The sequence below is a fragment of the Pelmatolapia mariae genome, linkage group LG12 (assembly GCF_036321145.2).
Source record: "Pelmatolapia mariae isolate MD_Pm_ZW linkage group LG12, Pm_UMD_F_2, whole genome shotgun sequence".
NCBI lineage: Eukaryota > Metazoa > Chordata > Actinopteri > Cichliformes > Cichlidae > Pelmatolapia > Pelmatolapia mariae.
In genome coordinates this window covers 35,473,623-35,489,056 of record NC_086237.1, presented here as the reverse complement: position 1 = coordinate 35,489,056, position 15,434 = coordinate 35,473,623, and the positions used below count along the sequence as shown (strand labels likewise).

At 37.7% G+C, this 15,434-nt stretch overlaps 1 protein-coding gene across 2 annotated transcripts; it reads right to left on the bottom strand.

Moving 5' to 3' along the window:
- Window positions 1–4,356: 4,356 nt before the first annotated feature.
- Window positions 4,357–14,549, bottom strand: suds3 (SDS3 homolog, SIN3A corepressor complex component). 2 transcript variants are annotated; one of them, XM_063490445.1, is made up of 12 exons: window positions 14,355–14,549; window positions 12,674–12,743; window positions 12,491–12,546; window positions 11,815–11,886; window positions 10,574–10,593; window positions 10,288–10,444; window positions 9,974–10,069; window positions 9,770–9,831; window positions 9,651–9,672; window positions 9,334–9,439; window positions 8,442–8,526; window positions 4,357–5,226 (listed from the first exon to the last, which is right to left on the bottom strand). In XM_063490445.1, the coding sequence occupies exons 1-12, from the start codon at window positions 14,464–14,466 to the stop codon at window positions 5,128–5,130; spliced, it is 957 nt and encodes a 318-aa protein (XP_063346515.1). In that variant the 5' UTR covers window positions 14,467–14,549; the 3' UTR covers window positions 4,357–5,127. The 2 variants fall into 2 exon arrangements, with proteins under 2 accessions (XP_063346515.1, XP_063346516.1); XM_063490446.1 differs by lacking the exon at window positions 14,355–14,549 and adding an exon at window positions 13,572–13,714.
- Between the last annotated feature and the right edge of the window lie 885 nt (window positions 14,550–15,434).

The window sequence follows — 15,434 nt, the reverse complement described above, 5'->3', positions numbered from 1 at the left end:
TGGGACTTCAACATAGCATGCATTTGTGGACCTCTTGAAGGTCTTTTTCATTTCAATATAAATGGATATAAATTCCTCACTAGACAACAAGCATCCACGCACTCATGCCCCTAACTCTAAAGGAGTCAATCAGAGAGAAGGGTTTTGGGCTACAAATGCTGGATTTGACCTGATTGTGACCCTAGAATTACACTTTGTGATCAGAGTACACAGATTTCTCACACCACTCCTGAAATACCCTGCACTTATTTTCATACAGTAAACTAGTGGAATAGTTATGGAATAATTCTTTATAGTAGCTATGACATTTTTTTACTGTGACCAAACTGAAAAACAAAACCCTGAAATTTTGATAGCAGATGAAAAAACAGGAGCACTTCTGTCATTTAATTGTTTACCTATTCCTTAATTACTTTGATGTAGTATGAATACCCATGGGGAAGGTCTTTATCAGTAGGAAAACTTTAAAAAACACTTATAAAACTTAGTATACAACTTATGCCCTCCTTCGCATTTTCCAGTGAGCTGGATGGTAGTCTTTACTGGGCCGATTTTTGCCCCCGGGCCTGTATTTAACACCCCCGCACTACAGTAATGGCTGTTTTTAGGGGCGTGTCTATAGAAGAAATATGTGCAGCAGGACTTCACTTTTGACCTTTGCAAGGTTTTATAATTTGGTTGACCCTGCACCATTTCTTGCTGACCTTTTCCTGAGTGTGGGGCCACATGGGACTTCATAGTGTAACAGATGGTTGTTCAGATGAGGTTATTTGGCAATACAGGAGTCCGCATGTACCCACAGTGAGACACCAAAATGAATATTTGAAAAAGAACTACAGGAAATTTCAAATACACCAAAAAGGCTATGTACTCTGCCCCTGATTGCTGGTCACTTTAAATGAGCTGTATGCGATGCCACGCTTAAAATAAACCCAAGCCCTGTAAATCTCACATTAAGTGCCTGAGTGTATGTTATTGTGGCTTTAACCAAAAGTCAGACATGCAGTGCAATAAAGGGAGCAGACAGGCATCACATTCACTATCAGCTCCTTTCATGTCCCCGCAAGAGACTGAGCAATCACACCTGACGGGTTTGTGGACAACAAGCCCTTTCAGATGAGCCTTGTATTTTGTGCAGCATGGCAAAACTGTAATTGCCCTCCTTGTCAGGCAGTGTCATTAAGTCAGGCAAAGTGAAACATGCCATCCGGTTAAAGTGAGAGGACACACAAGAGAGAAGAGGCAGACTGGTCGGCTAGCAGAGATCTGTGCTGAATGCCAAATAATTCAGCTGTTTACAAAGTGTAAGGATGGCTGAGAGTCGCTCTGTGAGAGGACTGGAACCGGGAGGTGACACGGTCACGTTGATTATTTGGATACACCGGCAAGTTGATGTGAAAAAATATCCAGGAAAAAAAATAGACAGATGATTTGGACACAGAACGCAGACTCGGCTGACTTGGAAAAATAAACAGCAATTGAAATGCTTGTCTTTACTTTACCATGTTGCTTAATGAATAACGTATTATTAAACATGTTAAAACATTAAATGGTCCAGGGATCCCCTGGGGGTCTTGTCTGCAGTCAGTAGAGCGTTTAAAGCAGCTATGATCAACGGATCAAAAAACGACTTACATGTGACAGAGGCCACTCCTAATAACCAGCAGAAAAATAGCATATGCCTCTGCAGCTCTTGACAGCTTCTCTTTTCCACACTCAAGAAAGTCCTTTGCGTTTAAGTTATTTAGACAACCAAAAAGTCAGCAAACAGAATCAGTATGTCAGAACTGAAATAAAATGACACTAATGTCCTTTCATTTTTCCTTGCACTGTATTAAGGCATGCTAACTGCATAGTTGAGTATTTAAAGCTGGAAATGGTAACTACAGGAGAGGTTGAAAGTGAAGTAAAATCAGAACAGAAATGTACTTGTGTAAAGGAAGCATCTGGTGGTGTTTCTTGACAGTGACAGCTATTAGGTGTCTCTTACTAGAAACTCTCTGCTGGTGCTGCTTATTTCATGCGTGAAATCAAAATGGTGGATTCTGTTAAGTGGCTTGTGGCTGTGATGTCCCTAACACTAAGGAAGGAATCTTACTACAGATATAGGACTCCATTCAATCTATACAGCTTCATGTGTTCAGTGCAATGGAAAGGCTCCCAAAATTTCAAGACACCCCTACTGGAGTTAGAAAGACTAAGCTTTTATATTGACTAAGAACTCTCATCCTAGATGCATGAAGGAGCGTTTCCGCAGGTCCTTCCTCCCTGCAGCTGTCAGACTGTACAATCAGAACTGCTCCCAACAAACATAGATGTTTACATCTGCGCTGTAACTGCAATAAGTTAATCAACCGATTCGCACGACAACCTGGTTGGCCTCTTATTTGTAGTTATTTTTATTTAATTTAATAACTGTACAATACTCTGTATATAGTAACCATTGTCCTTAATGTAAATATTTAAGAAAAATTGTGGATGTTTCTGTTCTGTGTCCTGTGTACTGTTTGTTTGTATATGTGTCTTTTTGCTGCTGTTACAACCAAATTTCCCCTTGTGGGACAATTAAAGGATTATTCTATTCTATTCTATTCTATTCATTTATGAAATGGATTTTTGTATAGAAATATGTTACTGACCAATTTTGTGGAACTTCATGGAATTTCATAATAGAAGTTTACCATTTTGAATTAAATTATGAAAAATCAGGATCAGAATATTTTGTTAATTCCAGAAGAAATTATGTCTTTACAGTTGCTCCAAGACAGTAAAAACAGTAACTAACTAACCAAAGTTAAATTAATTCATTTAATTTCATTAATGTACTGAACTATTTCACAATATTCCCATTTTTTGTGATGCACTCGTATAATGTTAATTTTATGTTCTACAGGCATCACACACCACAGCAAACGCAACTAGTCTTTAAGTCAAATTTATCTAATTTATGTATTATTATTAAGGTCATTTTTTAAAACAAAATGAAAGGTCAACAGAACTTTTTGAACTGTTGGAGCATATCAACACATCACCTTTTTCGTGCTGTAAATTAAAATTGGTGTCAAGTGAATGTGTGCCAAGGAGGTGGTGCCAGGGTTCTGTGACTGTGTATGATTCTTCCACATGCTAATGAGGCCTTTGTTTGTTTAATTAATTAATTGTTAAATTACCAATATGTCATGTTTCTTAGACTTCAATCCAAAATTGACACCAACCCAGAGTCAATAGCCGAACAAGCTGTTTGACATCGGCAGTGAAGGTTTGACAAGTTTTTTATGAGCACAACCCACGCACTCAACTCCTCGCTACTGGGACACCATTTATAGGGAAACAAACAGGCTTTCCAAGAGTGCAAGATTTTATTTTATTTTTTTACCCACAAGAATTATTGTAACAAAGAAATAATCAAATACAAATGTTTCACTTTTTGTGCCAAGTTTGATGAAGTTTAATATTTAATTAATGCATCAAGATATTCACATTGGGTTTTATTTTGTTGTTGTTGTTGTTTGGTTTTTTTAGGCATGTAAAGGTTTTATAACTGAAGGAGTGTTCCAGAACAAATATCAATTTAACCACTTTTGCAGTAAAATATTTTTATACACTTAATTTCATAAATTTTCATTGCACTGTTCCCCTTTGAAAGTGTAAGTTCAGAGTTCTTTGAGGGAAATCCAATCAGAAGTAAGGGGACTTTTGGGGACTGGAGACATTTTTCAGACAAAATAAATTTAAGGATTCCATAAAGGGCCTATAAAGGACCAGTATAAGACATGTGCTACTATGGTGAGGGGTGCCTATGGCGGTAAAGCAGGTCATCTACTAGTCAGAAGGCTGGAAGTCTACTAAGTCTCTCAAAGTATCCCTGGGGAAAATACTGATGCTTTTTTACAATGTGAATGCTTGTGAATGTTAGAAAGCACTTAAGACGTAGGAAAAATTGCTTCTCTGAATGTATGTGTGAAAGAGACATGCTACATTAGAAAAGTACTATATAAGAACTAGTCTCTGCATAAATAACAGCAATGAGGTCCCTGTACAAAATAATCGCCTGAACATTTCTCTCAAAATAAATATAGCCCAAAAGCCAGAGGCTCCCAGTTCATGATGAGGGCCAGTACTCAAATCATACCAAGAACCGCTACTTTCAGTTGTTTGAAGCGACACCAAACTAACAAGTCATTAATTTATATGCCAGCAGTAAATACAGGCCTATGTGTTATTCAAGTGTCTTAAATACCCATAAATAATGTTTTTGTGTTGTGAATTGTTTTTTCTAGATTGTCAACTGTGGTTTGGTGCTTTTCATATTCAAGTTTAAAAAAAACAAAACAAAAATAAAACTGAAGCTTGAAATTAAGCAGAAAACATTTTTAATAGAATGGAATACAGTACAAATCACAACATAATGCTCCACATGCAAATACTGGTAAACTAATCCAGGAGTTTCACATATGGAGAAGGTCATGTCACAAAAAACATTTCTCAAATAACAAATTACAAAAAAATGAAAAAAAAAAAAATCATCGGATCAGCATAGGAAGAAACTTTTACTTCATAATGATACTGAAAAAAGGCATATTCTTGAAAATGGCATTGCTTCCTGTATAAAGTAACTGTAATTTTAGTTGAGGGATTTCTATATTCAGTTCAACCTGAAGCAGTTCCTCAGTTGTATAGTTTTTTTCTTTCCCTCCAGTACTTGATCGGTCACACATCGCTAGTTTTTCTGTTATTCAAATCAGGCTGTTTGAGAACTACTTCATAACTTAATGATAAATGTAAATAAGATTGCTTTGGAAAGATTTGTAATCAAAACAAGTCATCTTTGTGACCACAAACCAGTTTTACATGCATGCCACATAGTGACAAATATAAGGCTGGAAAACAGTTGGATATCTGGCCATGTTCACTGCAGTAGCATTTGGTTAATGAGGGGAAAAAACTGGATGAGATATTCACAGCCACAGAAGACCTTGTCTGTGTATATTTGTGTTTTAGGGGGTAGTGTATATAAGATAATGAAATATGAATGTGAGGCCACATGTTAGACTCCAAAACTGGATGAATGAGCCACTGGCTGGATGGATGGGTAAACGCACAGATGGGATTGGGTGTGGTAATGTTTCACGCAGCTGACCGCCGACGAATGACAAACGCTCCTCTCTGCAGCTGCCCCAGGTAGATCCTCATCTTTGTGCTGTCGCTTGTTTTTCTCACCCAAATCTGGAAATCACACACAGAAGAAACCCTCAATACAGCCAAACTGCTTTCTTCTGCATGTGCACGTTAAAAGGAAGCTGGAAAAGTTCCTCATAAATAAATTCACATTAAACATAAAAAATGAACAGTTTTCCTTCCATTTTAATAAATTTTGTTTTGCAAATCAAAAAAATGAGTCAAATCTCTGCAATGAAACAGTTGATGATATCCGTTTCCATTCAACTACTCAAGCGAAACTTTAATGTTGCACTTCATTAATGTAATGGTATTCACCCATCATAATGCATAATGTATGGCACAAACAGAAAAAGGGAGCTGCACAAAGACATCAAGCATGACAACAAATAATGTAGGCTATACCAGAGGGAGAAGTTAACCTCATTCAAAAATCAGTCATGAATAACTTTGTCTACCGTTATTAATGAACATAAGGGAAAGGTTAGTTGAAAAGGTAAAACCGTAGTGAGTTGTAACATTTGCCTGAGTTAAAAGGCCATTTCCAAACAAAATGAAGTCCATTATTCTACAATGAGAAAGATTATTCACAAGTACAAAGCAGTTACCAGTTTTTCCAATGTAGATGTTCCAGCAAATTCACCCTGAGGCCACCATACAGTGCTCAGACAAACTGCCAAAACCCCAAGAACTACAGACAGGCTTGATTTGGGTTTGTTTTTAACCTACAGGACTTGAGCACCTTACAGGCATTGTGTCAACCATAAACTCCTCTGAGCACGACTGAATGGCCATTGCAACACCTTGATTCTTTTTAAAACTCCAAGTTGATTAAATGCTGTGGCGGGACCTTAACAGAGCTGTCTAACCACTTGATGTCAGTAGATTTCATTCAACTGAATTCTGGTTTTAAAGTCTGATTTATACTTAGCCTGATTTATTCTGCTGGAAATCTATGGCGTGACCATCCACGCACCTGAGAAAAGAAACTACACATTGAGTTGATGGTGTGGAAGGGTGGAGTGTAGAGTTAAAAGGGGTTTCCTGTTTCGTTACAATGTAGATTTCCCACTGAAGAATAATACAGGCATTACCTCTCCTAATTCAGGTGCATAATCCGAGCTACGGCGTTCGCAGTAGGACAAACAACTCTGGTCACCCTCCATGTGTACTGAAGTATAGGCAGTCAGCTTGCTGTTTACCTTAGCTCTCAATAATGTGTCCATGTCTATTTACTCTGGAAGAGGCTATAAAACTTTAAAGAAGTTTGATACAAACTGATTAGTCAGTGAGTCTCACTTGTTTCTGATCACAGCATTTCTGAGGTGAGTTGTTGAGCATATCTGGCACATTTCTATTGGTAAGTGCTGTTGTCACTACTGATGTTAGCTGTTGTTACCCGGCATTAGTAAAAAAAATTTCCCTGAATCTAATATTTTTGGACTCTGAAACTTGGAAAATAAACCTTCATACAATGTGAGAACATAATCAAACTTTTTACCAGAGTGAAAGTGCGATTTTATTTTTGTTATTTTTTTAAAGTACACTCAAGCCTGACATTAGCTGTCAAAATGTTAGGTTACGACCAGCTGTTGTTGTTTAGCCAGCTCATAGTCAGCTGTCCAGAGGGTCGCATATGTAATCTGCTGACAATAAGAAACTGCGACAATAAGCTAATTTATGCACATTTTAGTGTGTTAGCCCCCTGCCTTCAGTTCAGGAGATGAGGGCTGAGTTGTGGAGGAAGAGGATTAGGTGGAAATGAGGGAGGAGAAAGGCATAATGAGAAAGAGATGACGAAAGAATGCATGTAGAAATTTTAATGCCCATGTACAGTTTGGAAGAGTTGTTTGTGATCTTTAATTTATAAGGAATTTATAAGACAAACTATGTATGTAGCTGGTCTCAACCCACACACATAAAAATGGAACTGCCCATATGGAAAAGATATATATAAATCTTATAAAGTTTGTATCTGTCTTGTGTGAAACTTGTATGAAAAGCATACAAGAGTGAAAACAGATATAAGATCCCTTGAAGAATTATATAAATGAAACTTGTATGTTTTGGATACTTACTAAAACAATCTATGAAAGTAATGAGAAAGTGGCCACTTTCATGAGTAAATCATATAAGTCTTATATGATTCACTATATGAAGTAGGCCACATCTTATGCAAGTCTTTTATAAGTTTTTACTATTTCTTTTCCATATGGGTGGGAAGTAACTTCCATGGTGACTTTCACAAACCAGGGTATGCCCCTATGTATTTTGTGAGATTATTAATTTCTTGAAAAGTGCAATTACACACTCATCAATGGACATTTATTATTACAACATTGTTTTTTCTCTTAATTAATCGCAAAAAATTACTTACTATACCTTTAAAGTCACTGCTGCTAAAAGACGGTAAATCATGGTGTGTGCGTTTTTATTTTTGTTAAATAAATAATGAAATTGTTCAATATTCCTGCTTTGTTCATCTAATTTTTAAAACCTGGAAAGGGAGTCATAAGTTTTATAATGTCTCTGTATTTAAAAAGCTTAGAATTAATAGAGGGTGTACCATTTTTCTTATGTGAGGATATGTTATTGTTGTTTTAGTAAATTGTAAAAGCTATCAGAAGTCCTATCAGATATCAATACAATATATTAACTTTAAAAAAACAAAAAAAAAAAAAACAGAAAAAAAACAAGGCATTTTCAAGCTTGTAATGTGCTTGTGGAAACCCAGAAGTACAACTGCTGCACAATTGGTCTCAAATGTCATTTTGATTTTTCCTTTGTTTTTTTCCCCTCCCAAATTGTTTTGTAATATCCTAAAACAGCTGGGCACCATACTTTTTAGCAGATGTTCCTCAAACAGAATTGTATACTCAGAGACTATTTTCAGCTGTTTATCAATAAACATTCAGTGCTCTGGTGACTATTCACAGCAGCAGGATAGTACATGTGGCATAGAGTCTGGTAATGATGGAATATGTTGCCCCGCGCAACAGTGTGTCTTGCTGATGTCTTTATAATGTTTTTTTGGAAAAAAATTGAGCGCTATGCCACGGAGAAACATACGATGTCGAGCTTTAACTAGAGAGACTATCTTATTGGATAGGACAATGCTTAATGTCTTCTTGTCTGGTCATCTTATAGGAATGACAATTTTTTTTAAAGACTATATACACAGAATACTTCAATCTTAATTAATGATACAGTTCTGTATGCAATTGGATGAGATGCTGATGCTTGGAATGAGAACTAAAACCCACCTCATTGGTTCCTACTGTGCTGATGACACAGCTGATCTTTGTGTTGTCTTTTGACTCCAGGTAGATGGCCTGACTCTTGTGGTACCTGTCAGCATAAACACACACAGACTAAACATCAAACAAACAAGTGCAGACTGGAGGGGAGTTCATTATAAATAATTTTACCCAGCTGAATAAACCACATTACTCCTGAGAAGGCACTAAGTAGATAATTGGAATGAAAAATCAAAACAAAAAGTCTGTTATTTTTTAATAGCTCCAACCTTATAGAGGACAGAACAAACCTAGAGGAAGAGACTGACAGAAGGTACTTCATTATTAAGGGCCCACTGAAGAATAATGACGCATTTGCCTCCCTGTGGCTTTTTGAGAAGGCTTTCCAGTGGTGGCATCTTCTTTAGCCATCAATAAATGAGAGTTTGCCTTGAAAGAAAAGTGCACATAGCTCTGTCTTCTCAAATTACTTTGTCTATATGAGCGGCTAATAGGACAGAATTCTATTATTTTTACCCATCTTCAAATGACCTTATGCTCTGGCATGTCTGATTCACAACTCAGCTCTGAAATAGAAGGGCAAGGGAGGGCTGTGTCTATTCAGGGAATTTCACTCTTATTTTGGCATAACAGCAGGGAGTGCGTTGCTGGTTCTTGTGCAGACATATTCTACAAATATGCATTTTTAACAGTGCCTTTAAGCATAGTATTCAGTAGCTCCTAAGCAATCTCTCTTTCTGTAGCGCAGAAAAAAATGAGGCTGCTATCCCAGTGGTTGTAAAATATCTTTACAGGCTCAAGCTAACATCCAACGCATAACAATGTGGCCATCTAGTGGCGACACTGTGTATAAATTGCTATCGTGTCAGAGTTGCACAGATTAAAACTTGAAATTCACCATCTTTTATCATAGTAAAGTTTCCCATCCTCGATGCGGGCCTCATAACGCTGGGTGGGGCTCTCCATGGGAGCAGAGGGGACATGTTCTGGAGATGAGGGAGACACTAGGGAGGGAGAAACACCTGATTAATATCCCCCTGCTAATATACATGTAAGAAACAAAATATTACTGTGATGCATTTTATTGACCCTTTCTCCTAGCAGAAGACCAATGCTACTCTCTTCGTCTGAGAGGTATTAATTTTGTACTGTAACTCAGTACACACATAAATGTTCATTATAAAAATCCGTAGTAGAAGGCACGTGCAATCATACCTGGTCGCTTTGGTGATTTCAGCTGTAAAAAGCAGGGTTGACAAGATTTATTACAAGGAATTGCTGAGTTATATTGCTTTCCAAAAACACATCACATCTAGAAATTTAGAAGTACTCACCTTATTAAGTGTTCTTAAATCTTCCATTATCTGCTCATCTGTTAGCAAATAATTTAGCTGAGGTTTGAAGAGTTAAAGAAGGTTTTTTGTTTTTTTTAAGACACAAAATCTATTTTTAACTTATTTTAAGGTATCTCAAGAACAAATTCTACAAGTATAAATAATCTGGAATATTTTACAGTCACAAGTTTATTCAAAGGATATCTGGTGCAGGTTTTCGCCGCTTGTCTGGTATTGGGACTGGATCGTTGGGCCGTCTCCTCAGCTTCCGGGTCATGATTGGCTTTACCTCCATGGAGTCTATGAATAGAAGAAATATGAGTGTGACCTCCAGATGCATAGATGAATAGAGATCAGCATCTTAACAGTATCTGAAAATTCAGATTTCATTTGATGACTTAATATTAAAATATGTAGAAAGAAGTAAAATACAGCCACCCACATACTTTTTTTTTTTTACCCCATCTCTCTTTTGCTGAGCAAGTCCCTGATTAATAATCCTGTTCTGGCTCCCTTACCGCCTGTCAGCTCCATTGTTAATTTCTCATTCTCAATCATCTTCTTTTTCTCCTCCAGCTCTGCAATTAGGTTTTCCTTTAGCTCAACCTTTTTATCATCGAACTCCTTCACTGCTGCCTTTTTCTCCTTGATGTAGTTCCTCTCCACCTGCTCTGTCTGCAGAAGGTACAAAACCAGAAAGCAAGAAGAAATTTATGCTTGTATGTCCAAAAAGTACAAAAAAAAAAAATGGCTGATTTTGATTTTACATTAGCGTCAGACCGTCTGAGATACTGTTGTACTTACCTCAAGCTGGAGAAATAGATCTGTAAATGGGAAAAATAAAGCATAACTGGTCACATGAAGCAAACTGTTGTTCAGTGTCATTAAATTCAATTTATTTACCCTCAAAAATCATAAAAGAAAATGCTTATAGCACAGGAGCACAAAGTACCAGAAGCTTATAGTAAAATACTGAAGTTCAAGTAAAACTCTGAGAATAATAAGGCACTGACTGTTTATCTTTTAGTCATTTTAGCATTAGAAATTAACTGATCATTGGTAATTACATACTTACTACTCTCCACTGCAGTGATTATGAGTGTACTACCAGAGCCTTTTGGCACTGCATTCCTAACTAAATAAACAGTCATTTTGATCAGCAAAAAACTGAGTACATTCAATTCTGGCACACAGCAAGCAAAGGAGAAAGCTGATCACAAACAAGACAAGCTACTGAGTCAACAAAAGCAGAGTATCCAATATAGTTAAAGCAGCCAAATGGTTAGAGGACAGGTTGACAGAGGACAGAGGACAGAGAAGAAGCTCAGTCTTTTACAAAACAGCATCCTGTAAGTTTAAATGAGTAGACAGTATGCGCTTTCATTCCACCCAATACAGTTAAGTGCATCGCATGGATTTATGTGTTTGGGACATGTGGGTGTGAGCAGGAGCCCTGCGGAAGAAGGCACACATGTTGTGTGAAGTCAACCACCAAATAACTTAAATATATGCATATATAGCTTTTATAACAAGTAACTGAGCAATATCGTCAGCTGTCTCTTCAGTGAGTCTCTGATAATGTGGCTAAAACTCCCAACTCCACCACCTGGAACTATATCTTGTCATCTTTTTAAGCCTAGTGTAGGATCAGTTTTCAGTAGATGCAGGTTTATATTATCCAGCTCACAGCAGATCTCCAGAGCAGAACAAGGACTACTATTATTCTTACGAAGCAGCTTAATGATACTGAAGACCACCTCAAAAGAAGGCTGTATATGGGAAGGTCAATTTAAGTGTGTGGGAAAAATTGCTGTTTAAAAAGTCCAACCAAGACATTGGCTTGATTCTTTCATTACCCATACTTCTCTTCTTAAATCCATGGTAGCGGCTATTTTTATTTTCAGGTACACACAGTCGTCTGTAGCCCTGTGCTTTTCCCTGAATAAACAAGCCAAACTACAGCAGAAAGCTTCCTTAAATCTAAACAGCGTGCCCAACATTGGTTAGCATGGATGCATCAGAAGTAAAGCACTTCATGTTCTTGCCTGCATTCCGAAGTCTCTCTTTGTACTGTTGGTCCAACTTCTTCATCCTCTTCTGATACTCCTGCAGTGTGCCTGAAAAGACACAAATGTGTTTTAGATATTAATGCTGGGCGTTGTTCACTCATAAAAACACACCATCCAGTATTGTAGACTACCCACTACTATTTTTTTTTTTTTGCCACACCTTTTACACTGAACCACAGGGTAGACTAGAATACACTGACACTGTAATTACTTTTGGATTTGCAAAACACAACTTATCACTCTGCAGTTTCTACAATCATCAGCATGAGCAGTAAAAGCCTTTTGGGATAGCTGACAGTACTTTCAAACAGCTCACTCAGCAGTTTAGAAGCAGTTTGCATCAGTAAACAACAGACCGTCTTAACAATAAAAATGAGCTGGTCATGGCAGAGGGCCGTTTGTCATCACTGTTTTATCTTTTTAGCCAATGACAAGCAAGCACTTTTAAACTGCTCTTCTGCCTGATGATGTAATTCCTAACCACTAAGCACCATGACTAATAAGTAAGGTTTTGGCTATGCCCTTGACAAATATTTAGTCAAAATTAATCCTCATGCTCACACACAGTACCACACAATAAAAGGCAGCAGTCCTTCAAATATGGACAATTCCTGACACCTCCATTCATGTGAAAATAAGCCAAAATGATTACCTTCTTGTAACTGCTGCAGCTGCCTTTTCAGAGAGGCCAGTTTGTCTTGATACATTCTGCAATGAAAGAAAAGCTAAAGTCCCAATCCCCTTACAATAGCACAGTAACTTAAAACTTTCATCACCAAAAATGATTTTCAGTGAAAGGTTAGAGCTGCTGATCCACAGTTGGCAAGAAACTTACTGCTCCTTAATTTCCACATAGTCATCTTCGTCATGTTTGGCAAGATCAGTTTCACTGGCATCCTCAGTGTCTGGAAAATCAAGAAGAAAAAAGAAAGGATTTTCTCAGCTAAAATTTGAAAACATTTTTTCCCCAAATACTTCACATGTGATCATATCAGGAATGTTTACAGGCATAAGTTTTCAAAAACAACCTTGATGCACAGATGGCAGAGATATCTGCAGATGAAAGTACGTGCGTGGCACAGATGAAGTAATGGTCTACACCCTGCTTGGGAATGCCCTGGGGTTGAGAATGTAGACAGTGGGAAATCCACGTATGCCAGGATAACAGCTGATACCTCTACGTATTCTTGAATCGACCGCAGAAAACGCTCAGCTAAACCAAACTAAAGTGGGTACATCTGCTTAACTGCCCTTGGGCTTTTTTTTTCTCGATGACATTTATAGAAAGAGTGATGATCTATATTTTAAGCACTTTTCGCAAGGTGTAATTACCAGTACAGATCCCAGCTAACTTGGTAGTGCTGTCAATCCAACAGCAACTCTCTCGAAACAACGCCAGCATGTTTCACCAAACCTGGTTTGAGGTCAGAAGCTCGGGAACCAAGTTATAACCACATATGTCTGACGAAAAAAATTCACCGGCTTTACGTTGAAACGTCAAGACGAGCAAAGACTAAGGCCCCTCTCTGTATTCAAGCTGACACAGCACCTTTCATTTTCGGCTAGCATTAACGTGCTAGCATAAGTTAGCCGCGCCTGCTGATAAAGAGTCTAGCTTAGAGTCTACCCGACTCTAGCTTACGTAGTTAGGCTTAGAAGAACATATCCGGAGAGGAGAAGAAAAATAAGTCTAGCTGTTCGCTTTGGAGGTCAATGTCAGGGAATTGGCTAACCTTGCAGTGTTGTCATCGCCTTCCTCTGATCCGGTCTTTCTTCCCCTTTCCCTGCAATCCGTTCTGTCTCAGTGAAGTGTGTGAAAAGGGCAGAGCAGTGGACACAGCACGCAGGATTTCGCTTGCCTTCCTGCCGACCTGTCAATGCCCGGAGCTAACGTTACGTAGCAAGTTGGCTAATTAACGTTTGGACTGTCATAATTTTTTTTTTTAAGAAAAAAAAACCCCGAATTGTTGAAATTTATAGCTGTGCTTCGGGAGCACTGTTTTAAGCGCACATGTACGTCAAGGCACTGTGGTCAGTGGTGTTTTCGTTGCGGTTTTCATGCTCTTGTGTATAACGCTAAAAATTAATGCTAGCAATCTTAGCGTGTTTATCACTGATTATTTCTTTCGCTCGACTTGCTGCCAACTCTGAAAAAACCGAACGGTTTGCTTTGCTTACTGAGCTTAAATCACATACTTCTGAGACAGTTCCACACCAGGCAGACTCTTTGCTCGTGGTACTGTGTACCTAAACGTAGCTAGAAAGCTAACTAAGTAACGTGTGGCTGCATTGAAGTAGCTTTCCAGTTTTGGGAGCGAGAAATACATTTTAACTTGGTTTGTACTTGCGCATACTACGCTACATGGACAAACGGTTTCCACTGGAAGGGGGAAACGACTTAAATGCTGCATTTTAAGAAAACACATCCAAATTCATACAATAAAGCGCGCATTTCCGTTTTTTCCAACAACTAGACAGAGCCCGACAATCGAGGAAGATATTGTTGAAAACGTTACCTTCTTCCGAGTCTCTCCCCCTGAAACTCCGATCGTCGTCGTCATCCACGCTATCGAGTTCTTCTTCATCATTGTAATAATCCACCATTGGCGACAGCAAAGTCGAAGCCATTTATGCGCTCCGAAAAATGTAAACAAACACAAAATAAACAATCGATTTGTGTTTTGCAGCTTGCCTGGAAGAGCGCCTACAACTGGTAGGACCCCCGGGTGTCAAGCTGTCCAAGAATATGCCTGGGTAGAATTTCGATAATAAACGAATCATATAAAACATTTAATCGCAATTTTTAATAGAACTAGCACAAAAACTTTGAAACAGTCACCGCTAATTAATTGAGGCCAAGTTTTCTATGAGTGATTTGAAATATATGGTAAAAAAAATCTAAACAGGCACATTTCCTATCATATTTGGATAGTTAATAAGTTTCTTTTTTTTCACTACTCTAAGGATTAGCATCGGAAGGTGATTGGTGAACGCCAGTTTTTTTCATTGATGCCACTGCTGATCCCTGCCAGCTGCCTCTTCCCCGCCCCAGTGTTCACACATAAACAGTAGTGACCAAAAGAACTACAAAATGTGTTTGTGTTTCTATAGTAATTTTACAGAAAATCTACGGCAGCTGAAAAAAAACAAAACAATCTCGAATTTTTAATTAAAAAAAAAATAAACAGACAAAACAAAACAAAAAAAACACAAAAGCATTCAAAGAAACAAAAACGTATGGTTTGCTATTAACCTTTTTTGGTGTATTTAGTGTATTATGTTGAAAACCTAAACTTTAGGAAAATGCAGTTTACTTTATATGAACAGAATATGCTCAGTAACGATCTCTCATTGAGAGTCTATGGAAATTTGGTATGTTTTTTTTTTTTTTTTTTTTTTGGTTAACGTTGACATTTACATCCTTAATTTTGGTATAATTTTGGCATTATTTTGGTCATTAGATATGAATTTGACTAAATTAGTGAAATAATTCTGTCAAATAATTGGTGAAATGTTAGCATTTTAACAGCAAATTTATCAGGTGGTGTCTTCAGTGTTGTACTTGGACAGACATTAAAAGTGATAGTTTGACCCCA

Bases quoted from the DNA above. Each gene is read 5' to 3' on its own strand.
- suds3 (XM_063490445.1), bottom strand. From the start codon at position 14,466: ATGGCTTCGACTTTGCTGTCGCCAATGGTGGATTATTACAATGATGAA. The intron at 9,832-9,973 runs ATATCCTTTGAA...AACTCTTCAAAC, and splicing joins GCGGCGAAAACCTGCACCAG to CTCAGCTAAATTATTTGCTA. The intron at 9,673-9,769 runs GTGAGTACTTCT...TGCTTTTTACAG, and splicing joins ATTTAAGAACACTTAATAAG to CTGAAATCACCAAAGCGACC.